Raw genomic sequence first — 27,626 nt, 5'->3', positions numbered from 1 at the left:
GGATATTTTGCATTTCTCTCTCATTTTCTGGAAAAAAAACAGAGAGGATTTTATTTGTATTGCTTGGCATATCCGTTTTGTGAACTATTCTTCGAGCCAAAATTTTAGTAATTAATATTTTTCAATAACCAAGCTGTTGCAAATATCTTTTTGATTTTCCTCCAATGTTGGCAGCCCTTTTCTCTTTCTCCTCTTCAGTGAAATTACATATTCCAATATAAAAACTTTCACAAGTTTTTAAAAATGATTCTGGGAATATATGTGCATCCTTGCATGTCAAAGGAAAGGCACAGCATGGAACACAGGGCCATAATGTGGGTGGCATGTCTATTTAGTTTGGAGTGACAACACGGATTATAGCAGCACTGGATGCTTCTTTCAGAAGCAACTCTGCCCTCTTCAGGTGCCACAGGAAGGCTGTTTCGTGACATATGATATTTTGTAGAAACACAAAGTCCACCAAGGCCATGCAAGCCAACCCATTCTAGCAGGCAGGCAGATATCATCCATGCATCCCTAACATATGGCCACCCTGCCCCTGCTTAGGAAAACTGCAGAGAAAAAGACTCCACCAGAATCTGAGGCAGCAGCATATTCCACTGCATATTCCACAGCTCTTGCCTTCAGGAAGTTCTTAATGTTTAGCTTAATCTATTTTTCTTCTATTTGAATCCATGGCTTCCTTGTGTTCTGGTCTGTAGAGCAACAGAAAACAAGCTTGTACTCTCCTCAATGTGACATCCTCTCAATGTAACACGACCCCTCTCAGCCTTCTCTTCTCCAAACCAAACACACCTAGCTCCTCAGGAGGCTTGCTTCCCAAATCTTTGACCATTTTGGCCACTCTTCTCTGGACGCCTTCCAACTTGTCTATATCCTTCTTGAACATTGGTGCCCAGAACTAGACACAGTGCTATTCCAGCTGAGATCTGACCAAAGCAGAAGAGAGTGGGGCTATGACTTCCTTCAATCTTGACATTATCCTCCTATGGATGCAGCCTATAGAACCACATTGGCTCCTTTCATTGCTGCATCACACTGTTGTCCCATGTCCATCTTGTGGTCTACTGAGACTCCTAGATACCTTTCTCATGAACAACTTTAAAGCAAGGTGTCACCCATCCTATTCTTGTGTGATTTATCTTTTTTCCTCCTAAGTTAGTACTGTGCCTTTCCTTCATTGATAATCCCTGGATTCTCCTGTGCCTTGGATTAGGATCTGTCCAAAAGAGGATTTTCCATCTTAAACCAGTTTTTAGACTGTTCCCTTCTTCCTGGGGACATGGCGGGCCCCTATGGAAACCTCCTTGCACCTGAAAAGCAACCTCCACAGAAGCAGCGGAGGCACATCCATCACTTTGCAGAGAGCCTGCTTTGAGACTGGCAGATGATCCAAGAACTCATCCTCCTTGATCTGCCTAAGCATGTGTGCATGTTCTTTGGTGATTCGTCTTCCATATTGTTTAAATGTGTTGACCTGGGTCAGCGTAGGCAAATCCGCCATTCCTTTGCCAGCTCACATATGCCTGGGCGGCATTAATGTTGTGTTGTGCTTCCTATATAGGCTGAGCAGACAAGCAGGGCTTTAGAAAGTGCAGCTTCTGTTTCCAGGATGATTCTGATCTGATGAGAGGAACTTGCCGCCCCCCCCCCCTTGCCTATTAAACCACACCTTCTCTCTTTCATTTTTAAAGAGCGTCAGAACGCTACCGTTTCCAGTGACAGCGCAGTCCCCGGTGCTGCTTTAATGGTTGCGTCTCGCAGGGTTATGTAGGTCAGTTTAATATGCTTTCTTAGCTCGGTTATTCCCCTCTCTCCTAATGAGCATTTGGTTGCTATCAGGGAAATGTGATGGTAGGAGAATAACAGCATAGCGTCACTGGGGGACGATGAGCCCGGCGCTTGGCGGGTCATCCTTCTTCCGCAATGCGTGCAGCATCAACTCTGAATCACCTTCTTCCAAATTTCAGCACAGCGGTTTCTTCCTTAATTGGGTAATAACCATTCTCTTTCAAAAAATGGAATTCCTCTCTTTGAAAAACAAGGAGGCGATAGGACCTCTTCGAGGAGAAGATGGGGCAATGCTGACAGGGGATAGGGAAAAGGCAGAACTACTTAATGCCTTCTTTGCCTCGGTCTTCTCACAAAAAGAGAGTCTTCAACCTCAGCAAGATGGAGTGGATGAGGGATTGAAGGACATCCAACCCCAAATTGGGAAAGAAGTCGTCCAGGAATACCTGGCCGCTCTTAATGAGTTCAAGTCCCCAGGGCCAGATCAACTACACCCAAGAGTATTGAAGGAACTAGCGGAAGTCATTTCGGAACCATTGGCAACCATCTTTGAGAGTTCTTGGAGAACGGGAGAAGTTCCAGCAGATTGGAGGAGGGCCAATGTGGTCCCAATCTTCAAGAAGGGAAAAAAGGACGACCCAAACAACTACCGTCCGGTCAGCCTCACGTCGATACCGGGCAAAATTCTGGAAAAGATTGTTAAGGAAGCGGTCTGCAAACACTTAGAAACAAATGCAGTCATCGCTAATAGTCAACATGGATTTATCAAAAACAAGTCATGCCAGACTAATCTGATCTCTTTCTTCGATAGAGCTACAAGCTGGGTAGATGCGGGGAATGCCGTGGATGTAGCGTACCTGGATTTCAGTAAAGCCTTCGACAAGGTCCCCCATGACCTTCTGGCAAGGAAACTAGTCCAATGTGGGCTAGGCAAAACTACAGTGAGGTGGATCTGTAATTGGTTAAGTGGACGAACACAGAGAGTGCTCACTAATGCTTCCTCTTCATCTTGGAAAGAAGTGACGAGCGGAGTGCCGCAGGGTTCTGTTCAACATCTTTATTAATGACTTAGATGAAGGGCTAGAAGGCATGATCATCAAGTTTGCAGACGACACCAAATTGGGAGGGATAGCCAATAGTCCAGAGGACAGGAGCAGAATTCAAAACGATCTTGACAGATTAGAGAGATGGGCCAAAACTAACAAAATGAAGTTCAACAGTGACAAATGCAAGATACTCCACTTTGGCAGAAAAAATGAAATGCAAAGATACAGAATGGGGGACGCCTGGCTCAAGAGCAGTACGTGTGAAAAAGATCTTGGAGTCCTCGTGGACAACAAGTTAAACATGAGCCAACAATGTGATGTGGCAGCAAAAAAAGCCAATGGGATTTTGGCCTGCATCAATAGGAGCATAGTGTCTAGATCTAAGGAAGTAATGCTACCCCTCTATTCTGCTTTGGTTAGACCACACCTGGAATATTGTGTCCAATTCTGGGCACCACAATTCAAGAGAGATATTGACAAGCTGGAATGTGTCCAGAGGAGGGCGACTAAAATGATCAAGGGTCTGGAGAACAAGCCCTATGAGGAGCGGCTTAGGGAACTGGGCATGTTTAGCCTGAAGAAGAGAAGGCTGAGAGGAGATATGATAGCCATGTATAAATATGTGAGAGGAAGCCACAGGGAGGAGGGAGCAAGCTTGTTTTCTGCTTCCTTGGAGACTAGGACGCGGAACAATGGCTTCAAACTACAAGAGAGGAGATTCCATCTGAACATTAGGAAGAACTTCCTGACTGTGAGAGCCGTTCAGCAGTGGAACTCTCTGCCCCGGAGTGTGGTGGAGGCTCCTTCTTTGGAAGCTTTTAAGCAGAGGCTGGATGGCCATTTGTCAGGGGTGATTTGAATGCAATATTCCTGCTTCTTGGTAGGGGGTTGGACTGGATGGCCCTTGAGGTCTCTTCCAACTCTTTGATTCTATGATTCTATGATTCTATCCAGAATCAGGGAGGCCTGGTCTTGTGTGTTACGATGTCAGCTGATGTGAGGGAGAAAAAATAGTTTTATGTCAGTCAAACATTCATTTTGACTGGATTGTTTTAGGTTTTTTCGGGCTATATGGCCATGGTCGAGAGGCATTCTCTCCTGACGTTTCGCCTGCATCTATGCAGGCGAAACGTCAGGAGAGAATGCCTCTCGACCATGGCCATATAGCCCGAAAAAACCTAAAACAACCCAGTGATTCCGGCCATGAAAGCCTTCGACAATACATTCATTTTGACATCCGGTCTTGCATCAGGGTGTTTCCAGTTTGTTTTGTCGACCATTTGCAGTATACACTTGTGCATAACTCAATCTCATGGATAAGTTGAGGGCAGGTTTTGGGGCCAAATTGAGGGATTTGTGCAGGATTATTTATTTATTTATTTTGGTACATTTATACCCCGTCCTTTCTCCACCTCTAAGGAGGGACTCAGAACGGCTACCAACAAGCAACAATTCAATGCCGAAACAATAAAACACCTCATAAAATACAATCAAATGCCTAAAATATATATAAATATACTTTAAAATAGTTCACCAGGTTAAAACATTATCCAAAATCACTAAACAGTTCACCAGGTTAAAACATTATCCAAAATTGCAGTCCAATAAAATCTAATAATTGCCAGTAAAATCAATCTAATCTGCAAACACTTGCTCCCATAACCAGGATTTAAGAGTCTTCCGGAAGGTCAAGAGGGAGGGGGCAGGTCTAACCTTCTTAGGGAGGGAGTTCCACAGCTGAGGGGCCACCACGGAGAAAGCCCTGTCTCTTGTCCCCACCAAATGCAACTGCGATGGCGGTGGGACTGAGAGCAGGACCTCCCCAGATGATCTTAAAGTCCTTGATGTTTCATAGGGGGAGACACGTTTGGACAGATAAACTACCCAGAAAATATGTGCAGGATAATTCCCCAGAAGAGGGGAAAGACAGCAGAAGTTGACCATAGAGATTATATTTATTTTATTTATTTATTTCGAACATTTCTAACCCACCCTTCTCAACCTCCGAGGGGGGACTCGGGGCAGCTTACACTGGCAACTATTCAATGCCACAAGAGAAAACACTATAACAAATAAAACATCAATTTAAAACAGTGAATAAAACGTCAAGGTAAAACAGATTAAAATCCCATTGAAACATTGTCAACAGTTAATATAGCCAATTCCAGTCTGATCCAAAGTGCTATCATGCTTGCTGTCCAAAGGCCTGGTCGCAGAACCATGATTTAACCTTCTTCCTAAAAGAAAGGAGGGAAGACGCCGGCCTGATCTCCCTGGGGAGCAAGTACCATAGGTGTGGGGCCACCGCCGAGAAGGCCCTGTCCCTCGTCCCCACCAAGCGCACTTGCAAGCCTGGCGGGACTGAGAGCAGGGCCTCCCTGGATGATCTTAAACTGTGAGGCGAGACGTAGAGGGAGATGCATTCAGATAGGTAAGCTGGGCTGGAACCATATAGAAACCATTTTAATCAAATCCACAAATAATCAAGTCAGGCACAGAAATGTGGAGGACTGACCGTACAGTAGTTTCTTGTTGACACTGTTTGTTCATGGCAGTTTAGAGAGCCTGCTTAAAAATGCACAGATTGGCACTTTTAATGCTAAAGTAATGGGCGGTTCCTCATTCTGTCTCCACAGCTTTCTTTCCTTTAGTATTCGTATCTGCAATTGTCTGCCCGTCTGCAATTGCATTAGTCTTTGGCATCTGCCCAGCTTTTCATGAGAAATGGACTTTCGAGTTCAGAGGAAGACAGAGGCATTTCATAATTCCTCTAATAATAGCCACAAGGTCTACCTTGTCGGCCCTTACAAATGATGCTGGAGGGAAATCTCTTCTGAGCGGGGTTTTGTGATGCTGAGAAGTTCTTGAGGGCTTGCGCGTTGCTTACCGTCAGCATCTGCTGAGCTTAAAGGATCCAGCCCTGAGGGATCAAGTATTTGGCTGAAGCCAGGAAATATATTGTGAATGGAGACACTTCTTTTTTTTCTATCAAGAGATGTTGACCCAGTTGTGAGTTTGACATTTTTCACTGTCAAACATCTCTTAATGTAGTTTGAATCTTTTGCTCCTTCCTCAGTAGGACATCCTTTCAAATATTTAAACATGGCTATTGTGTTCCCTTCTCAACTTTCTCTTCTACAGGCTAAACATACCCAGCTCCCTAAATCGCTTCTCATAGGGTTTCATAGTTTCCAGACCTTTGACCCTTTTGGTGGCCCTTCTCTGGACACCTTCCATTGTGTCCATCTCCTCCTTGAATTGTTTTACCAGAACTGGATACAGGGTTATTATTCCAGGTGAAATCCGATCAAAGCAGAAGAGAGTGGGATTATGACTTCCATCTGTTTAGACCAGGCATGGTCTTGACCTTTCAGGTGCTTTGAACTTCAACTCCCACAGTTCCTAACAGCCTGCTGGCCTGGTTTAAGATCTACAAATGGGATCCATGCCACTGCATCTGCTTGCCTTAGTTGCCCCCATGCAAATCTGTGGTGACCTCCAAGGAAAGTTTGTAATAAAATAACCTGGAGGACTATGGAGCTTCTGCTGACGCAGTGGGTTAAACCCTTGTGCCAGCAGGACAGATTGACCAACAGGTTGCTGGTTTGAATCCACGGAGCGGGGTAAGCTCCTGTCTGTCGAGCTCTAGCTTCTCATGCAAGGACATGAGAGAAGCCTCCCACAGGACAGTAAAACATCAATCATCTGGGCACCCTTGGGTAACATCCTTGCAGATGGTCAATTCATTCTTCCACACCAGAAGCGACTTGCAGTTTCTCAAGTTGCTTCTGACACACACACACCCACAAAAAAAAACAAACCTCTGGAGGACCTAGCAAATTCCCAGCGAGACCATTTTCTTTTGGCCACAAATAAGTGAAACTGCAGGTATGGGTTCCACTGTTATTGGGTCTTCGTGTATTGAAATAATGTTGAGGGGAAAAAATCAGTTCTTTAAAAAGAGCAGATATTTGTACCTAAGATAGAGAGACTTAATGCCCTAAAACTGTCAGAAAACCCACCTGAACCTGAAAATTGAGCAGAGGTGGGGGCTTATTTCAAAGGAAGGTAGTGGTAAACCACCTTTGAGTATTTCTTGCTTAAGAAAGCTGGGTGAATTACATGAGGTCACCATAAGCTGCTGAGCTGCGGAACTTCCTGACCGAAAGGTTGGTGGTTTGAATCCGGGGAGCGGGGTGAGATCCCACTGTTAGCTCTAGCTTCTGCCAGCCTAGCAGTTTGAAAACATGCAGATGTGAGTATATCAATAGGTACCGCTCCGGTAGACAGGTAATGGTTCTCCATGCAGTCATGCCAGCCACATGACCTTGGAGGCGTCTACAGACAACGCTGGCTCTTTGGCTTAGAAATGGAGATGAGCACCACCCCCAGAGTCAGACACGAATGGACTTAATGTCAAGGGAAAAACTTTACCCCTCCACCCTTTCTCTCTTTCTATATATATATCTATATATATCTTATATCAACAGTTATCTGTCTTTTGCTGAGGGGAAAATGGTTGTATCTTCAGCATCTCTCACACTCTCTGCACACTTTATCACTTTCCTTACCAAGTTCAGAAAGATCTGTTTCAATATCATTTGAACATTTTTCCCCCCCAGTGAAGGGTTGTTGCAGTATAAGAGCCTAGGCAACTGTGGATAAATGCAGATGTGTTTTTGTGCGTGTCCTTGTGGAAAGCTTCCCATGGAAAAATACAGCATCAGAAAAATTTCCACTCTCCTCCTCCTCAGTCAGCCAAGCCGTTTTTGCCAGAGCTTCGCAGACAATGTCCAAAAGCAAGGCTGCATCCTTTCCAGGGCTGGAGATTCCCACTGCCCTTCCATTCACACACATTTGCAGCACACTCATGCCTCGTGGCCATACTTTTTCCTCTTGCTACAAACATGGCAGCCTGAATGGTTTCAAATAACTGATAGATTTAGCTGGGCAATGGGCACTGAAAAAATGGATCTGTAGCCCTAGACTATAGGGAGGATATAGCCCATGGATTTATCCCAAATATTTATTTATTGTGTCAGGGGCAGACCAGACAGTTGCATTGCATTTTTTTAACAAACAAACACACAGACAAACAACACACAAAGTTTGCAAGCTTGGTAGTTGATTAAATGTCCTTTGACCAGTATCTGGCCACTTGGAGTGCCTCTGGTGTTGCCGCAAGGAGGTCCTCCATTGTGCATGTGGCGGGGCTCATGTTGCATTGCAGCAGGCGGTCAGTGGTTTGCTCTTCTCCACACTCGCATGTCGTGGATTCCACTTTGTAGCCCCATTTTTTAAGGTTGTCTCTGCATCTCGTGGTGCCAGAGCGCAGTCTGTTCAGCGCCTTCCAAGTTGCCCAGTTTTCTGTGTACCCAAGGGGGAGTCTCTCATTTGGCATCAGCCATTGATTGAGCTTCTGGGTTTGATCCTGCCACTTTTGGACTCTCGCTTGCTGAGGTGTTCCAGCGAGTGTCACTGTAGATTTTAGAAAAATATTTCTTGATTTAAGTTCTTGATGTGCTGGCTGATACCCAAACAAGGGATGAGCTGGAGATGTCACTGCCTTGGTCCTTTCACTATTGGCTGCTACTTCCCGGGGGATGTCATGTGGTGCAATATTGGCTAAACAGTGTAATTTATCCCAAGTGATCTGATAGCTGAACTGAGAAGGTGGATTATAGACCATTTTAATAAATGAATAAGTGAGGATCTCACTTCCCAGGAAAGTCTGAAATCCATTTTTCCTTCATTCAGTTTTAAATCGTAAACAATCCGCTCTGTCAATTGCTGGGAGCAAGCCCAAATACCTGTCCCCACTTTGAGAGGAAATGCAGAGGGAAATGGAAGTGTTTGGGTTAGTATGGACTTTCAGAATGCTTGTGGGAATTTCACAAAATCTGTTTGGGTGTCTCTGAGACGTGATGGTTTTAGCATCCAGAAAAGTTGGTTCATTCGGCCACATGCAGTCAATGGGGTGCAATTTGCCCACCTCTGAAGTTGAGGAATCATATTTTACCTGGAGGTCCAAATGATAAGACCTGAATAAGAAGCCATCTCTTTTATTACAAGGAAGAATCTCAGCCTCTCTGAGGAGAGTTTGGAGTAACATGACCCCAAGCAGACGAAAGAGCTTAGCAAGGAGGCCGGAGCAGTCTGCAGTCTGCCCCCTCCTCCCTATTTTTGCTAGTAAATAAATATGTGTGTGTTTTTTCCTGGTGAATAAAATTGCTAAAGACAAAAGTGCCATGATGGTAGAAAGCTAGCAGAGATGTGAGGTTCTCCAATGCATTGCACCAAGTGCCACATGTTCAGTTATCCTCTATACAGGAGTCAAATTTGCCTACTTGGTACATTGAGTTCTTAGTTCACAGAAAAAGACATTGTGCAGCATAGGGCAAACTTATTGGGTTGCAGAATGAATGGATGTCTTCTTCATCAACAACATGTCTTGTAGGACCAGTGGAAGATCATTGTAACCATAGACAGCTGGATTTATGAAAAGTGTATAGCACATTTCCTTCCTGATCTGAAGACTGTGGATGCAGTGCTTAAACTGTGGGTCCCAGCCGCAAGTGGGACCCCTTAACTCATTGTGGGTGGCCCCAAAATGTAGCAACAGTAAATGGTTTCTGAATGCCACCTAGTGGCTGTTTTAGGCATTTACACAAAAATGTTGTGCAGTGTTCACAGCGGAGTCTGCAGAAGATGCTTCAGTTGTACTTCATGAAAAGGAATCTCTACCTATATCACAGCCCTTACAAAATGCTGGTTGTTATTTGCTAATGTTTGAATTTTATACCTATTTCATATACCTGGAGTCATGTAAAATTATCCTGGGCCAAAAAGGCTTCCCGAGTGCAAAAGAAGCCCTGCTCTGAATGGCCAGAGTGCTGGAGCAGAGCACCAATAATCCTCAGCACCAACAATGTTGAAAACTATGGCCAATAGATCTTGGCAACTCGCTTTGGGTTGCCAGCCAAGACCTCCAAGTTCGCTTACATCATTGTGATGTAAATGGAAGGGTGCCAAGAAAGTCCAGCAAAGTCACATTTGATTTCAGTCGAGGAAATGCTTCTGGAACGAGAGGATTTTTTAAAAGGAAGTTGAAAGTCAAGGGGGTCAAATTTCTCCAGAATGCTTGCGGTAGCTTTAAAGCCGCAATAATAGAGGCTCAGCTTAGACAGCATACCAAAGGCCAGGAATCTAACCACAAAGTCCAGGCAATCACCAGCATAGTTTACATGAAGTGTCAACAGGAGAGTTCCTTCCAAAATTAGAAGTCAAGTGGGAAGAATAGGGGGAAAAAATCCCTTGGCAAACAATATGGGCTGCAAAATACAAACAAACTCTTGTTTGCTTAGCAGATTGCTAATAATTTTTAAGATTGGCAGTTAAAACTTGAAATGCACCAAACATATCAAACCAGCTTGGAAGGCATTTGGACCAAGGGAGTCATTTTAAGTGGTAAAGGAAGATGAGGTTGCAGAGAAGCTAAATAAATTATTTGCATCACTTTCCACTGCAGAAAATGTAGGGCAAATAACCTATGCCCAAAGTGATGCCTTCAGGTGGGAGATCTGTGGAGCTAAGGCAAATTAAGATAAGAAAGGAAGAGAGTCTAAATCTTAGGAACACATTAAAATGAAAATCAGTACGTCCAGATTTTATCAGTTCTTCAAAAATTGTGAACGTGATATTGCTAATTTTGTAAGTAAATATTGTAACTTGTGCTGGAATTGTCTTCTAGGCCTCTGCTTCTTAAACTGTGGGTCCCAACCCCAATTAGGGTCCCCTTTGCTCAATGTTGAGGTCCTGAAAACTTTGGCAACAATGAAAAGTTTCTCAACAATATCCATTTACATCAATCTGTTAGCAACATCAGGCAGAGTTTCCAGTGAACTCTGCATAAAATGCTTCAGAAAATGCTTGTGCTCCACAAAAAGGAAGATCATCCTGTTTCGCAAGCCTTGCAAGTACTGATTTATTTTCAGTAAATGTTTGATTTGTATAGCTATTTTATATGCCTATGTACCCGGGGGTCCCGTAGAAACTTCTCGGGCAGAAAGAGGTCGCGAGCGGAAAAGTTTAAGAAGCCCTGATTGAGAGCAGAGGATTGAAAAGTAAACCAGCATGACGTCATGTTTAACAAGATGCAAGTGGGCTGCAGAGAAGGGAGATGTGGAAAATTACAGCTTACTGTTTGTTCCTGATGAACGTTCAGAAAGTGAAAAACATTTGGCATATAGAAGGCCATTTTTGCTGAACAAGATCAACATGACTTCTGTTAAGCATGTCCTGTTCCGCGCCCCTTTTAGTATGTCAACAGCCATGGGAACAGGAAAGGGCCAGTTGTTTATTTGGAATTTCAAAAGGCTTTTGACAGCATCCATCACTCCTGAGCAAACGTGGCAGTCATGGGACAAGTGGAGAGGCAGAACATGGTAGAAAGATCAGAGAGTAGAGAGAAGGAATAGATCAGGCGTTTTGGACATCAACTCCCACAATTCCTAATAGCTACCAGCTGTTAGGAATTGTGGGAGTTGAAGTCCAAAACACTTAGAGGGCTGAAGTTTGCCCATGCCTAGAATAGATCAGTGTTTACCAACCTTCCTAAAGCTGTGACACTTTAATACAGTTCCTCGTGTTGTGGTGACCCTCAACTATAAAATTACTCAATTTCCTCAAAAGTGCAGCTACTGTTATGAATCATAATGTAAATATCTGATATGCAGGATGAATTTTCATTCACTGGACCAAATTTGGCACAAATACCCGATATGGCCAAATCTGAATACTGGTGGGGTTGGGGGGGGGCATTGATTTTGTCATGTGGGAGTTGTAGTCACCTACATCCAGAGGCCACTGTGGACTCAAAAAAAGATGGATCTGGACCAAACTTGGCTTGAATCCTCAATATGCCCAAATGTGAACACTGGTGGAGTTTGGGGAAAATAGACCTTGACACTTGTAGTTGCTGGGATTTATAGTTCACCTATAATCAAAGAGCATTTGGCAACCTTCTTCCCCATGGTTCCCGACCCCCAGGCTGAGAAACACTGGAATAGATGGGTAGCAGAGGCCTTGAAAAAATGGATATGTGTTTATTCCTGTAACTTGTTCATAAATGACTTGGCTTTTGGGTTGAACAGTAAGATGTCTGATTTGCTAATGAAGAGCTCTTGTTTAGGATGCTTAAAGGGAAAGTCATAAGAGGATGTTTCCAAACAATGATGGATCTGGACCAAACTTGGCATGAATCCTCAATATGCCCAAATGTGAACACTGGTGGAGTTTGGGGGAAATAGACCTTGACACTTGTGAGTTGTAGTTGCTGGGATTTATAGTTCACCAACAATCAAAGAGCTTTTGGAACCCCACCAATGACAGAATTGGGCCAAACCCCACACAGAACACCTATGACCAACAGAAAAGCCTTCGACAATACACAGAAAATACTGTGTTTTCTGGTGGTCTTAGGCAATCTCCCTCCACAGAGTTCCCAACCCCAGCTTGAGAAACACTGGAATAGATTGTAGCAAAGGCCTTGAAAAAATGGCTACGTGTTTATTACTGTAACTTGTTCATAAATGACTTGGCTTTTGGGTTGAACAGTAAGATGTCTGATTTGCTAATGAAGAGCTCTTGTTTAGGATGCTTAAAGGGAAAGTCATAAGAGGATATTTCCAAGTGAAGAGTAAGCATTGAAATGTAGTCTGTTGTAAGCAAGTAATGTGCATTCAGGCAAAAAAAAAGTCTTAATTTTACACATAAACAGATGGGAACAGAGCTAGCTGCCCTTAACCAGCAAAGAAGTTTTGGAATTGGGGTAAATTGCAGGATGAAAAGGTCAACCCAGATCACTGGGAAAGGAATAAAAAATAAAACTCTGAGTATCATAAAGCCTTGGTGCAAATCTACACTATGGCCATGAGAGGATTGCTTTCTATATTCCTTTTTTCATCAGACCTGGAAGTGGATAATTTAGAGCTGACAAAAATTGCAGAAGGAAACTGAAATTATTAAGTGACTGAAGCAACTCCTCAGTGCGGAAAGGTCACAACATTTGGGCTTCCTTAACTTAGATTTTAAAAATCAAGTAAGAAGAGTCATGATAGAAGTGTAAAGCAATAATGCTCAGTGCGGAAACAGTGGATAGGATGCTTTTGATCCCTCTGTTACAGCACTGTACTCGAATGCACCAGAGTGGAAAGGTTGGAGGTTCAGAAGTGATAAAAGAGGAGCACTTCTTTACACAATCCCTAGCAAGATGATGGCATTTTCCACCAGAAGATGGAGAGGAGGCAGACAATATAGATATCTTTGAAGAGGGGAAACATCGTAATTCAGATGTCTTTTGCTATTTGTATATAGAGGCTCATATTTTTGGCTGTTGTTTGGCAATTGTTGTTACCCACAATGAGCCTGTATCTACAAAATGAGCCCCCCTGAGTGTCACCTTTTTGGATGTGGCTCCCCGCCGCCTCCACCTCCCGGGCACCATCTCATCCTTTCTGGTTGATGGACCTTGTGAACCAGCAAGAAACAAAAGAGGTGCTACAGACCCTGAGTAATATAGGCCCCTCTCTATTTTATTGAGTTGCCGGGGAAAGTGTAATAAAGATTGCGACGCCTGTGGCATTTGGCACATGATGTATGAGAAATGCCAAGGCCCATATTGTCAGGGGCAACCCTGGGATCTGGTTCTTTTCTTTTTTCTAAAGTGCTTCTCAGAGTCATAGAGCACAATAGATGGGGCTCATTTCAGGCCTCTTGTGCCAGCTGGTGCTCTGGCAACTCGAGGCATGCGGCCAGAACAGCGGGCCTGGCGTCAGTGGGGACTCCCTTGTGGCCATCCCGGTTGGAGTCAGATTGCAGAAAGCCCAGCCTGTGTGGCCTGGCAACCACTTCCAGCCATGACCAAAGGGACGAGGTTGGATTCAGCTCAGCTCAAGAGAGGGCCATGTGAGCCATGTTTGTATACCTGTAGGCATGTTACATTGGGGGGGGGGGGGGAGCTTATATTCTGCTGCTCCCAACACTAGGCACAATGGAGGAATTGATTCAAATTGCAGGAAAAGATATCCTACCTAAACATTAGGAAGAACTTCCTGACAGTGAGATCTGTTCAACAGTGCCTATTGTTGTTGTTTATTCATTCAGTCGCTTCCAACTCTTTGTGACCTCCTGGACCAGCCAATGCCAGAGCTCCCTGTCAGCTCTCACCACCCCCAGCTCCTTCAGAGTCAATCCAATCACTTCAAGGATGCCATCCGTCCATCTTGCCCTTGGTCAGCCCCTCTTCCTTTTTCCTTCCATTTTCCCCAGCATCATTGTCTTCTCTAAGCTTTCCTGTCTTCTCATGATGTAGCCAAAGGACTTCATCTTTGTCTCTGACATCCTTCCCTCCAATGAGCAGTCGGGCTTTATTTCCTGAAGTATGGATTCGTTGGATCTTCTCGCGGTCCAAAGCACTCTCAGAATTTTCCTCCAACACCACTGTTCAAAAGCATCTAGCTTCCTTCACTCAGTCTTTCTTATGGTCCAGCTCTCCTAGTGCTGCCTAGGAGTCTGGTAATCTTCTTCTCTGGAGGTTCTTAATCAGAAACTGGATGGTCCTCTGTCCGGAGGGCTTGGATTGTGCTTTCCTTCCTGGCAGAAGGGTTGCACTGCATGCCCCTTGGGGTCTCTTCCATGTCTTTGCTTCTACTTGTTGCAATGGCAGCTTAGAGGGCCGGGGCATTTGGTAAAGTGCTGCTCAGCAGGGAGGATCTTCATAGCGTCCGCAGCTGAAAACTGTACAGAGGCTGTTTTATTTACAAATCTGTAATCTTTTCATCAAGACCAATTGCTGTGGTGATGACTTATGACGTTCCCTGGCTGCTAGCACACTGAGTTCCTTCTTTTTCTTTTGCCTGGTCTGATTCCTGTGCCGAACCATTTCACATCACCTTCCCATCATTTTATTTTAAGGAGGAAGTCATACCTCCCTCTTGTGATACATCAGTGCTTCTCAAAGTGATGGTTGTGTGGACTAAGACAGAACTGTCAATCCCCAATGAGTTTTTATGAAAGAAACACTTATAAGCAAATGAACACAAATAGAGTGATGATCCCTTATACACTAGAGAGGGGGGAATTGCCAACCCTTCATACAAGATAGTTCTGTGTGCATGCATGCACAGGCATGCTTTCTAGTGTCAATAAGATGGATTTCCTAGCGTTTCCTCAAGGAAGGACTCCTTAGAGGTCGTTTGCCATTGCCTTCCTCTGAAACATAGCCTAACCCTTGATGTTCCTTGGAAGACCCTATCCATGTCCCTGACCTTGTTCAGCTTCCAGGATGAGATAGGATTTGGCATCTTGGACATTGTAAGGCCCTTCTCCATGCCTAATTTGGGGCTAGTCTACCCACCTCCTCCTTCTGTAAGGCATTCCTTACAGGCCCTGTTCTTTTGGGCTTCCTCTTCATGCAGTCCTCCTTCTCTTCTTTCTTTGTAGAAAAGGTGAGAGAGGGAGACAGCCCAGGATTCTTCTCTGATGCAGAGACAAGGAGAAGCAGAGGAGGGACACTGGTGCATCTTACAGTAATGGTGGCTATAAACTATTGGCAGCCTTCTTGGCACCAATCAGGGCTAGGCTCTTGAAGCCATTGGTAGTTTTGCTGTGTGCCTGCCATCGTTCCTTTGCGGCCTTGCAGGAAGCTGGTCAGCCTACCTTGCGGAAAGTGTGTCCTTCCAGAGTGACAGCTGCAAGTTGCATTGCAGTGTGGGCTCTGGAGAGGAGGGGGAGAAAGATAGGGTCAGCCATCTGTGTTTTTCCATGCCATTTACATGGTCGATGCTATCACTGACCTGTTCTAGGAGAACAATCCCAAGTACAGTCACACATTTGTAAGTTTGGCATATTTGCAAATTTGATTAAAATGTTCTCTCCAAGTCATAGAATCACAGAGTTGGAAGACACCTCGTGGGCCACCCAGTCCAACCCCCTGCTAAGAAGCAGGAAAATCACATTCAAAATACCCTCGACAGATGGCCATCCAGCCTCTGTTTCAAAGGCGCCAGAGAAGGAGACTCCACCACACTCCGGGACAGAGAGTGAGTCCCATTGCTGAACAGCTCTCAGAGTTAAGAAGTTCTTCCTCATGATCAGGTGGAATTGCCTTTCTTGTAGTTTGAAGCCATTGTTCCGCATCCTAGTCTCCAGGTTAGCTGAAAACAAGCTTGCTCCCTCCTTCCTATGACTTCCTCTCACCCACTTATACATGGTCCTCATCATGTCTCCTCTCAGCCTTCTCTTCTTCAGGCTAAACATGCCCAGCTCTTTAAGCCGCTTCTCATAGGGCTTGTTCTCCAGACTCTTGATCATTTTAGTTGCCCTCCTCTGGACACTTTCCAGCTTGTCAACATCTCCCTTCAATTGTGGTGCCCAGAATTAGACAAAGTATTCCAAGTGTGGTCTGACCAAGACAGAATAGAGGAGGACCATGACTTTCCTGGATCTAGGTACTAGACTATGCAGGCCAAAATTCCATTGCCTTTTTTTGCTGCTGCATGACAGCTCCATTATGACTCTCTTATTGTCAGATCCATCAGAAGTTGACCATAGAATCATGCAGAAGGACCCAAAGACAGAGGTTTTCTCCTGGGTTTAATCTGGGTTCTTCATTTTCGAGGGGGTCTCAAATGTGGAGGTGGGAATGTGGTGCCCACCTTGAAGCCCAGCACCTCTCCCTAGATCTTGTTGCGTCCCCTTGTACGCAGTGTGCATAGACATTCCTCAGAATCCTGCCTTCATTTCTGCAACCCAGACTCCTGCATTTTTCAGGCTCGTGCTCCAGACAGTTCAAAAAATACCTAAAACTGGAGCTGTATGTAAATAACAGCCGGAGTGCTCAGACTGAAACTCCCAAGAGCCTAAAATCAGAGAGCCCTTTTTTTGTCGCTAAGCAGGGAGGAAAGAAAATAGTAGGAAAACATTGCAAATTTGCAGTTTTGATATTTTAATCCCATCCCTGTTTTGCAGATGGTTTATTCATTGGATGCATTAGCTCCAAGAAAGATGATGATTGGAATTTTTTTTAACTGGTGTCTTTTGAAAACCTCCTGCATTTGCACTCTCATTTCTTCCTGCCCAATGTTGTTGATAGGCTTTGCCAAACAGCAGGTAGGACAAGGAGGTCTTGCTGCATTTCCTGAAGGTATGGAGCAGGCATGGGCAAACTTGGGCCCTCCAGGTGTTTTGGACTTCAACTCCCACAATTCCTAACAGCCGGTAGGCTGTTAGGAATTGTGGGAGTTGAAGTCCAAAACACCTGGAGGGCCCAAGTTTGCCCATGCCTGCTATAGGTTTCATTCTCCCTCGTGAGATGGTTGCACTTTGCATATGCTCAAGAACAACCTTGTGCTTCACTGCTGCACTTTTCCTCTTTCAAGTCTTGGCCCTGTTCTAGTGGATCAAAGCTTGATGTTCTGCCAGCCAGAGCTTGGGGAAACACCCAGATGTGTACCTTTCTGGGTGGATTGACCCTCAGCAGGCCTGCTGTTTTATCAAGGCTCTTGACCACCACTCCTGCTTTGTGCAAGCCTTTTGAGGTTGGCCAAAGCCCAAGAGACAGCGGGTCGCTCCTTTGTTCTCCCGATTAAGTTTGCGGTGGAGCCAAATGCTCTGCCAGTGGGAATGACGGTGTGCTGCGGCTTGGCTTTGTTCTGGGACACAGAGCGCAAAGGCCTGACCGGGGACACATTTGGGACTTATCATGAATCAAGTAGGTGGGGATGGTCTCACTGCCCAGGCAGCCGGAAGCAGGGTGGGCTTTGGTTATTTTGGGCCAAGTTAGAGGAAGTGCCGTGTCCCCAGTCCATGAAGAAGTTGCAGTTCCATCCATTCTGTGGCTGTTTCCAGAATTGGGTACTATTCAAGAGGCAGGAGCTTGGATTCCTTTCATCACATTTTGAAGGAGATGCCTTCAAAATGGGAGAAATGCTTAAGAGGTCTTGCCAGTCGTGAGATTTATGAATTAGAAGAGTCCATCCTGTGGCTGTTTCCAGAATTTGGGTACAATGCAAGAGGCAGGAGCTTGGATTCCTTTCATCACATTTTGAAGGAGATGCCTAACTGTGGGAGAAATGCTAAAGATGACTTGCCAGTCATGGAATTTATGAATTAGAAGAGTTCCATTGAAAGCCGAATTATGCCTATATAGTATCATTTAACAAGAGTAGACTAAATAAGAGATATAACCATCAAATAGTGAGTAAGAGGTTTGTAGATTTCTCTTTTTTGTCTGTCTGTTGGTTTTGTGCATGTGTTTCTATTCGTGTGCTTCATTCTTAGGATCACGTTCTGTTATTTTTAGTAGGTACTAAAAATAGTGTAGTTATAGTTGTACTAGGTTCCATATAGCTGTGTGCATATGGTTTGTATTTTCTATTACTCTTGCATGATCATATTTGCTGTTTTTTGAAATATAAGCCCCCAGTGATGCAGCGGGGGCTTATATTTTATTCAGTCAGCTGCTAAACTTGCTGACTGCAAGGTCAGCAGTTTGAATCCAGGGAGCGGGGGTGAGCTCCTGCTGTTAGCCCCAGCTTCTGCCAACCTGTCAGTGCGAAAACATGCAGATGTGAGTAGATCAATAGGTACTTTTACTTAGGCGATCCCTCGTAGCTCCAGAATGATTGTCTTCTGAATGTGTTGTCTTGGAGGTGGGTACACAGGTGTCAGTGGAGTCCTATTGTTGACACACATGTTCTTCCACAGTGAGGACATTGGTTTCCAGGTGGAAGGCGGTTCCAGTCAGGGTTGGCTTGACGCGCCATTCTCTTGGCATGTTTCTCTCTTTCGTCCTCCATTCGTGCCTCTTTGAATTCCACAACACTGCTGGTCACAGCTGACCTCCAGTTAGAGCGCTCAACGGCAAGGGCTTCTCAATTCTTGGTCTCCATGCCACAATTTTTCAGGTTGGCTTTAAGCCCATCTTTAAATCCGGACCCTTCTTTAAAGAGAGCAATAGGCACCGCTTCTGCAGGAAGGTAATGGTGCTCCATGCAGTCATGCTGGCCACATGACCTTGGAGGTGTCTACGGACAACGCTGGTTCTTTGGCTTAGAAATGGAGATAAAGAGCACCCCTCAGAGTCAGATACGACTGGACTTAATGTCTTTACTATATGTGTGTGTGTATGAATGAATGAAGAGGCCTTGTAAAGGAAGGGCTGATCAAAACCCTGGGGCTGGAGTGGAAATTTCCACAGCAATTTGCATGGCACTTCCACTTTGGGATTTTTTTCCTCACTCAACCATCTGCTTCACTTCTCTTAAAACTCAAGCCTGTGGTCCTCGTGGTCAGGGACAAATTCTGGGCCTGCGGAGTGCCTCCCCCGGCCTTCCCTGTGTGTTTTGTTTGTCCCAAGGTGCCCTTGTCAAGTGGGTCAAAGGCTTTGAATGGAACAAAGTGCCACTTTCTCTTCTCCTTGCCCTCGTGGGGAGGCTGCCTTCCTGTGGCCCAGGTCTCGTGGTGCGCCTCCTGCCTTTCCTCCCTCCCTCGTGATGGGTCTTGTGTTTTGCCTGCAGTCTTCCTGACTTCTCTCTGCAATTGTTTCATCCAATTTTATAACTCCCCTGGCTAAGATAAGTAGCAATTGTTGGGAGTGCTTTGGCAGTGTGTATCTCAGGCATGGGCAAACTTGGGCCCTCCAGGTGTTTTGGACTTCAACTCCCACAATTCCTAAAACTACAAATGTGAAAGAATGAAATGAAATGCACTTCTCAGTCTTTCATTTCTTTCTCAAACTCAATTGAATACTGGGAATGAAGAAATGCAAGAACATCTCTCAGATTAAGGGTGCGTTTACATTGTAGAATGAATTACTTTGACCCCACTATAACAGCCATGTCTCAATGCAGTGAATTACTGGGAGTTGTAGTTTTACAAGATCTTCAGTCTTCTCTACTAAAGAGTAATAGTTCTTCACTAGACTACAAATCCCAGGATTCCATCACATTGGGACATGGCAGGTAAAGTGGGGTCAAACTGTGTTCATTCTACAGTGCAGATGCACCCTAACACCGGGATTGCACCGGGAATGTGGCGCAGCTGGCTGAGTGTCAGCTGCATTAAGATCACTCTGACCAAAAGGTCATGAGTTCGAAGCCAGTCCGGGTTGGAGTGGGTTTCCAACCAATTGTGTATAGCCTGTTGTCGACCTTTGCAACCCAAAAGACAGGTGCATCTGTCAAGTAGGAAAATAAGGTACCACCTTAAAGTGTGGGGAGGTGAAATTAACTGATTTATGAGGCCATAAAGAAGACTCCAGCAAAGCATTCCAGCGGGGAAGCATGCGGGGAATGCGGAAGTGCTTCATCAGTGTCGCAGATGGACGATGAAAGCGACAGCTCCCCTGGCAGCCAGAAAAAGTTAAATAGCCTCTGTGTATGTCTGTAAATGTTTGTATGTCAAAAATTGACATTGAATGTTTGCCATATATGTGTACACTGTAATCCGCCCTGAGTCCCCTGTCGGGTAAGAAGGGCGGAATATAAATGCTGTAAATAAATAAATTACACAGAAGAGGAAATTTGTAGCATGAGCTTTTGTGGTCCGTATCATCAGAGAAGAGCTTATACAAGACATATCTTCTTCCCACTTAGTTTCAAAGATGCGCCTGGGTGCTTTCCTTCTATGTCTATGGATGCTTTAAAAAAGAGATTGATACGACTTACCTCTTGCGATGCGGAGGCTTGATTTGCTCACCTGAAAAAGTTGTAAAAACTTCAGCGACGAGCCTGCTTTCTCTCTGAGTCATGCAATTTCCAGCCAATGTCCTGGCAGAAAAGGAATGAGCTCAGAGGAAAAATTCACTCAGCAACACAACAACTACAAGGGCAGCCTCTTTGCAGGAGAGACAAGGGTGCATCTGCACCAGGCATGGTCAAACTTGGGCCCTCCAGGTGTTTTGGACTTCAACTCCCACCATTCCTTAAGCGGCTGAGGGGGAAAAGAAAGGGGCCTGAGGCTGTTAGGAATGGTTGGAGTTGGAGTCCAAAACACCTGGAGGGCCCAAGTTGGCCCATGCCAGATATAAACTATAAAATAAAGGGTTAAGGGGCTGAGAGGGAAAAGGAAGGGGGTGGGAGTTGAAGTCCAAAACACCTGGAGGGCCCAAGTTTGACCATGCCTGGTGCACACCAATATTGGAGTGCAAAGCAACTGAAGCACTTTGAACATTTGGCAATTGCTCTGTAAAGTCTAATTACTATTTCCACACCTGGAGAGCAATTCACCAGAGCCCCAGGCCTTTCTGTCCATCTGCTTGATGTCGGCATGATCCAGCTTGCAGGAGAAACTCCCCCAGGAGGGACTGAAAAACAGAACTCTTCCTCTTGTTGTGAGGGAGACCCCCAAACTGAACCAAGAATCTGGGATTTCCCAACTTGTGTGGCAAATTTAGCATGAGAATATATATTCTGTACCCACCCAATGCTTTCCAGACCCGATTTCTACACAGAAACAAACCTCCCAGTCATTTCACGACAGGGCATGAGTGACCCAAGGAGAGACATCCTCTTCCCAGCACTGAAAGCGGTCTATTCTGAGCCCCGGGTAAGGAACTGGCTGAGGTCACTTCTCCCTTCATCCCCATCTGGCTGCCTCCTATGGAACAGAACCAAAAAGCACCGGCCGGCCTTTGCCTTTCCGTAGCAGACAGCTTCCCCGGAAACAGCTTTGCCGGAAAGGACTACATGCAGATATGTCTGCATGCAAGTACCCAGCCCTAAAAGGCGGGGAAACAAACCCAAGTTTTTCATTCCCAGTGAAATGTGGGAGGCAGATGGGCGAACCTAGTCATTTATTTTCTTTAGATCCCATTTTTCTCCTGAATGGGACCCACAGGAGCTCGCCACGTGAATTAAAAACAAGCTACATGAATAAAAACCTAATAGTGACTAGTTTTTAAAAAATAGTTCAAAAATAGTTTTTAAAAATAACAATGACATATGCTTTTAAAATCATTGGAAAAGATGGTAATAACCATAAAGGACTAGCAAGCATACCCAGCTGGTTATTGAATATGGGGCTGAATGGCCTCCATGTTGGTTTACTCTAGGTCAGTCATTCTCAACCTTCTTAATGCCGCGACCCCTTAATACAGTTCCTCCTGTTGTGGTGACCCCCAACCATAAAATTATTTTCGTTGCTGCTTCATAACTGTAATTTTGCTCCTGTTATGTATCGTAATGTAAATATCTGATTTGCAGGATGTGTTTTCATTCACTGGACCAAATTTGGCACAAATACACAATACGTCCAAATTCAAATACTGGTGGAGTTTGGGGAAAATAGACCTTGGCATTTGGGAGTTGTAGTTGCTGGGATTTATAGTTCACCTACAATCAAAGAGCATTCTGAACCCCACCAATGATAGAATTGGGCCAAACTTCCCACACAGAACCCCCATGCCTTGAAGGGACTTGCTGGCATGAACCAACGTCCAGCCTCACACGCTCTCCGTCGTCAGCAAATGTGCACCACACTGCCATGCGCTGAGCATGCCTGCTCTCCCCTCCTCACTTGGAATCTCAGAATCAGCCCTCCCCTTGGCTGTGTGGCTGGCCAGTAACAGCAGAAGAGGGCTTTTGGTGGGAGGGCTGATTCCAGAAAGGAAGAGAAGAACAAGCTGAGAGATCTTCAGCCTGCTCTGCCAAAGGGGTTCCTAAAACCATCAGGAATATGTTTTCTGATGGTCTTTGGTGACCCCTCTGGAACCCCCTCGAGAGCCCCCTCTCCCAGGGGTCCTGACCCCCAGGTTGAGAAATGCTGATCTTAGTTTTAGTCTATAATAATAATAATAATAATAATAATAATTTTTTTTTAATTTATTTATGCCCTGCCACCATCTCCCCAAGGGGACTCGGGGCGGCTTACATGAGGTCAAGCCCAACAGCACATCAGTAAAAACAACAACAAACAAATAAAACAGTACAATTAATATAACTCACATATAAACAATAACACAGATAATTTAAAACCTTATGGCCAGGACAAGAGACAGGGCCTTCTCTGTGGTGGCCCCTTGGCTATGGAATTCCCTCCCAAGTGAAATCAGATACGCTCCTTCCCTCCTGACCTACCGGAAAAAGGTGAAATCCTGGCTGTGGGATCAGGTCTTTGCAGACTAGACCAACATGATGGTAGAGCTATGGTTTAAGGGACTCTGATGGACTCAAATAGACTGTGTATAGGACGACGATTTAATTCTGGCGATTGTACTAATATTTTACTGTTTTTATGATGTTTTTATAATGTTTTGTACTGTTTTTACCTAAGATACATATTTATAGTTTTGTTGTCAGCCTCCCTGTGTCCCTCTGCAGAGGTTGAGATAGGATGGCATATAAATGTCCGAAATAAATAAATAAATCAGGGGATTTATTCGCCCTCGGGCTGAGAATTGCGGTATATAAGAGCAGTAAATAAATAAAAATAAATAAATAAAATGCAGAATGGATTCACATCCACGGAAGCATCTGCTCCACACTGGGTTTTAGGAATTTGGTGGGATCTTTGTTCGACTTCGCTTCTCAACCTCCTTTCTCTGTTTTGTTTCTCCCCTTTCAGGAGCGGTTTGTGGACGTCTACGGGAACGATGCAGCTGCCAAGAGCAGGAAAGGCCAGGAACGCTTCAACAAGTGGCTGTGGACGGGGGCCACCGTGGCCGGCGTGGTGCTCCTGGGCTCTCTCCTGAGCCGCAAGTAGCCAGAGACTGTCTCTCCGTCCGTCCATCCGCTTTGGCCGGCCGGGCTGCACCCCGAGGCTCAGCCTTGCGATCATTCCAGGGGTGGGGACGGGGACGGGGTTTTTTAAAGGAAGCCCTTCATTGCAACACACCCCTCGACCCTACGTCCCATCCCCACCCCACCATAAACAACTCACAGACCTCTTTCTGGTGCCGGCTGCCCCACAGACATCTCCAACCACAGGTCACTGGTCTGAAACCTACGGACTACTGCACCCGAAACACATACACACACACACACCGGCACCTTTAGGTGTTTTGCCTACCTTCAGCATTTCCCGATTGTGTCAGGCACCCTGACCCACAGCCTGGTATTTATCTTGACTGTTGTTTTAATGTCCCTCCGGATCGGCCCAGAGCACAGGGGCATTCCCACAGGGTCTTTGCAAACAATAATACTCCCCTCGCTCTCCCAATGTGTCACAAGGTCTTCTGAGCTGAGCAAGCGAAGTGAAGGGAGGGATTGGGTCTCCTGGACCTCAAAACACCAGAGAAGACCCCATCCTTCCCTGATCTGAGGACCTGGATCATATGATTGCGGACAGTGGAGACAGAGGTGGGCTGGAGGGAATGATGGGGGAGGGATGGTGGCCAGAAATAAGGTGGTGGGCCACATTTACAGCTGCTTTTTCCACCCAAATGATGACTCAGCTCCTCCTCCTCCTCCTGGTCTCCTTTATTGGGGGGGGGGGGGGGCAAGATCAGTGCCTGGGTCTTTCCTCCCTATCTTTAAAGTTCTTTCCAAGGATGCCTCTTCAGCCCATCTCCCTCCTCAACCCAGGCTGTAACCCACTATTTGCTTACATTGCCTAGTGCAGGAGGGAGGTGGGCAGGTGCCTGTGGGGGCTCTTTCCATACAAAATTACTTCTGGTGCTGAGGCTGCTGCCTAGAGTGCCCCCTTCAGGCCCCCCTCCCTTCTGCAAAAAAACAGGTAGCCCTCCCCGACATTAGCTTTCCCAGATTTCCCCTACCTCCTCCTTCATGCATCCTCTGCAACATTTGTCCCTTTCCTCTGCATCCGAGACCTTGGGCCAACCCAGTCCAGCCACTGTGTTTCTTCTTCGTGCATGTCCCCGTATGCCTCCAACCCACCCCATGCACACGAAGGCTGCACCGTTTTGTCGTCTTTGTTCTCCAAACAGCTATTGCATGTCTGCACTGGACCGGAATTTGTGTGCGCTTTTGGGCAGGGCGGTCGAGGGTCAAGGCAGCTGGGATTAGGGGCGCAGCACCTGCCAGCCAAGATTTCGAATGAGGCCACCAAAATGGACAAGGAACTGAGTAGAGTAGTTGGGGTAGTCATGGTCCCCATTTTGTCCCGCTTTGAGAGAGATGCCTCGAGGCTTCCTCCGCAATGGGAAGGGATCCCAAGACTAGGGCCAGGCCTGGTTTGCTCCCCACATCTTCTGCTTGTGGCCAAGAAGATGGGGAGGGAGCAGTGGGGCCGCAGAGGGAAAGCGAACTCGCTCACCAGGGCAGCCTCTAGAAGGTGTTTACAATCAGCCGCTGGCTCTCTGGGGACCCTCCAGGGTTCTTCCAGGAAAAAGCGAGCATCAACAGCATGTGCAAGGCCGGGCAGCCCAGGCAGCACATGAATCCCTGGTGGAAGATGGTAGGAAGGAGGAGCGGAGCGCAAGTGGATGCGTAGCCGCTGCGTTCCCAAATAGAAATGAGGCAGGAAGGGCTACTGCCCATATAATGTTGAGCCAGGGGTTTCTTATGGACTCCTATAGATGGGAGAACCATTGGGAGACAGGAAGGCTGCCAGGGATGGGGAGCCAAATGGGTTTGGGTGGAAGCAGAGCGGGATGGGGGCGGGGGGATGTAGGGTAGCCCTAGATATGAGGCTGGGCCTTGACTGACGGCACCACCTCGGTGCTTCTTCGCAATAATTGCCAGCCTCATCTGGTGGTTGCCACGGTAGGCCAAGGCGATGGCACGCAGGGGCCGTTCTGCAGGTCGCGGGAATTGGTTGCGAGAGAGGCAAGAGTGGACCGGCGCGCGTCTCCCTTGGTCTCTGCAGCAGCCAAGGGATTGGGAGCTGCCTATGGGAGTGGTGGGCCAAAGAAGTTTGGGCTGAGCTTGCTGGCAGGGGAGGCGAGGGGTAGAGCCCCCTCCTGCCCTTCTCCCATCCCTGGCCATGGCCCTGGGCTCCCCCTCCAACCAGTCCAGGCTGCCACTTTGGACCCTTTGGGGTCGCCAACTCGAGGGCCGCCTTGCAGCTCGCCTGCCCCTTCCTTCTCCCGCCCCTGCCCTGTACAGGCTCAGCAGTGTATATATCGAAGAGTAGTTTTTATTCAGTACAATAATACTATTTTTGTTAATTGTATGTCTGTATTTATGTGTGTTGGCTGTACTCTGCCCCCCGCCCTGAACCCCCCCTCCCCCCCACCTGACTCCAGTATATCCCAGTTAACCTCATTACCATGAACCCGTCCCGGCAAAAGCGGAATGCATTTGGGGTTCCCTCTCGGCCCCTTTTTTGATTTAAAGTGTCCGTGCTGCACCTTCCAACCACCCGCCCATCCGTTGTTTTCAGGCCCTACACGAACCCGTTACTTTGTGTGGTGAAAGTTCGAGTTTAATAAAACTGTGAGTTGCATCTTCTTGTGGTTTTCTTGCATATCCTCTTGTGTTCTTGGGCATCGTGTTTTTGCACATTTAAGCCCAGCTTTGCAATCATAGAATCATAGAGTTGGAAGAGACCTCATGGGCCATCCAGTCCAACCCCCTGCCAAGAAGAAGGAATATTGCATTCAAATCACCCCTGACAGATAGCCATCCAGCCTCTGTTTAAAAGCTTCCAAAGGAGCCTCCACCACACTCCGGGGAAGAGAGTTCCACTGCTGAACGGCTCTCACAGTCAGGAAGTTCTTCCTCGTGTTCAGATGGAATCTTCTCTCTTGTAGTTTGAAGCCATTGTTCCATTGCGTCCTAGTCTCCAGGGAAGCAGAAAACAAGCTTGCTCCCTCCTCCTCCATGTGGCTTCCTCTCACATATTTATACATGGCTATCATATCTCCTCTCAGCCTTCTCTTCTTCAGGCTAAACATGCCCAGCTCCTTAAGCCGCTCCTCATACGTCTTGTTCTCCAGACCCTTGATCATTTTAGTCGCTCTCCTCTGGATACATTCCAGCTTGTCCATATCTCTCTTGAATTGTGGTGCCCAGAATTGGACACAATATTCCAGGTGTGGTCTAACCAAAGCGGAATAGAGGGGTAGTTGCGGGGGAGTTGAGACACTGAGGAAGGCCCAAGCCCTAGATGGAGCTTGGAAAGAATAGAAAGCATAGTTTCCAACTCAAGGGAAGTCGTAGTTCCCCTATATTCCACACTGGTCACTCCTCATCTTGAGAAATGTATTCAGTTCATGGCATCTCATTTTAAGAAAGACCTAGAGAACTTGGAGTCAGTTCATAGAAGGGCAACAAGGATGGTAAGAGAACAAAACACATGAGAAAGGTTGAAGGAGCTGTGCTTGTTCAACCTTGAGAAGAGGAGACTGAGGGGTAGACCCAATGGCCCTCTTAAGTAAGACCCCAAAGGATATACAGTGCTCCATCACTTATCACAGGGGTTCCGTTCTAGGATCACCCGCGATAAGTGAAAATCCGCAAAGTAGGGACATCATATAAATGTTAATATTTATACATTATTTTATATATTATTATTTATATATTGAGCCCCCGGTGGCACAGTGGATTAAACCGACAGGTCGCAGGTTAGAATCCGGGGAGAGGCGGATGAGCTCCCTCTATCAGTTCCAGCTCCTCACGCAGGGACATGAGAGAAGCCTCCCACAAGGATGATAAAATATCAAATCATCCAGACGTCCCCTGGGCAACGACCTTGCAGACGGCCAATTCTCTCACACCAGGAGCGACTTGCAGTTTCTCAAGTCACTCCTGACACGACAAAAAAAATTATATATTTATATAGTATTATTATTTTATATATTATATTATTACCTGTGCTTCCTTATCCGAC

At 46.0% G+C, this 27,626-nt stretch overlaps 1 protein-coding gene across 2 annotated transcripts in view; it reads left to right on the top strand.

Moving 5' to 3' along the window:
- BCL2L1 (BCL2 like 1) overlaps positions 1-26,240 on the top strand; it is a 78,941-nt gene extending 52,701 nt beyond the window's left edge. For both annotated transcript variants that reach the window (XM_067468279.1, XM_067468278.1), the window contains exon 3: positions 23,460-26,240. In XM_067468279.1, coding sequence (XP_067324380.1) covers positions 23,460-23,597 — 138 coding nt within the window. In that variant the 3' untranslated portion in view covers positions 23,598-26,240. The remainder of the gene's footprint in view (positions 1-23,459) is intronic.
- Positions 26,241-27,626: the final 1,386 nt, after the last annotated feature.

Source organism: Anolis sagrei, chromosome 4, assembly GCF_037176765.1.
Source record: "Anolis sagrei isolate rAnoSag1 chromosome 4, rAnoSag1.mat, whole genome shotgun sequence".
Classification (NCBI taxonomy): Eukaryota; Metazoa; Chordata; class Lepidosauria; order Squamata; family Dactyloidae; genus Anolis; species Anolis sagrei.
The sequence above is the reverse complement of the archived record's forward strand: the minus strand, read 5'-3'. Positions and strand labels throughout refer to the sequence as shown.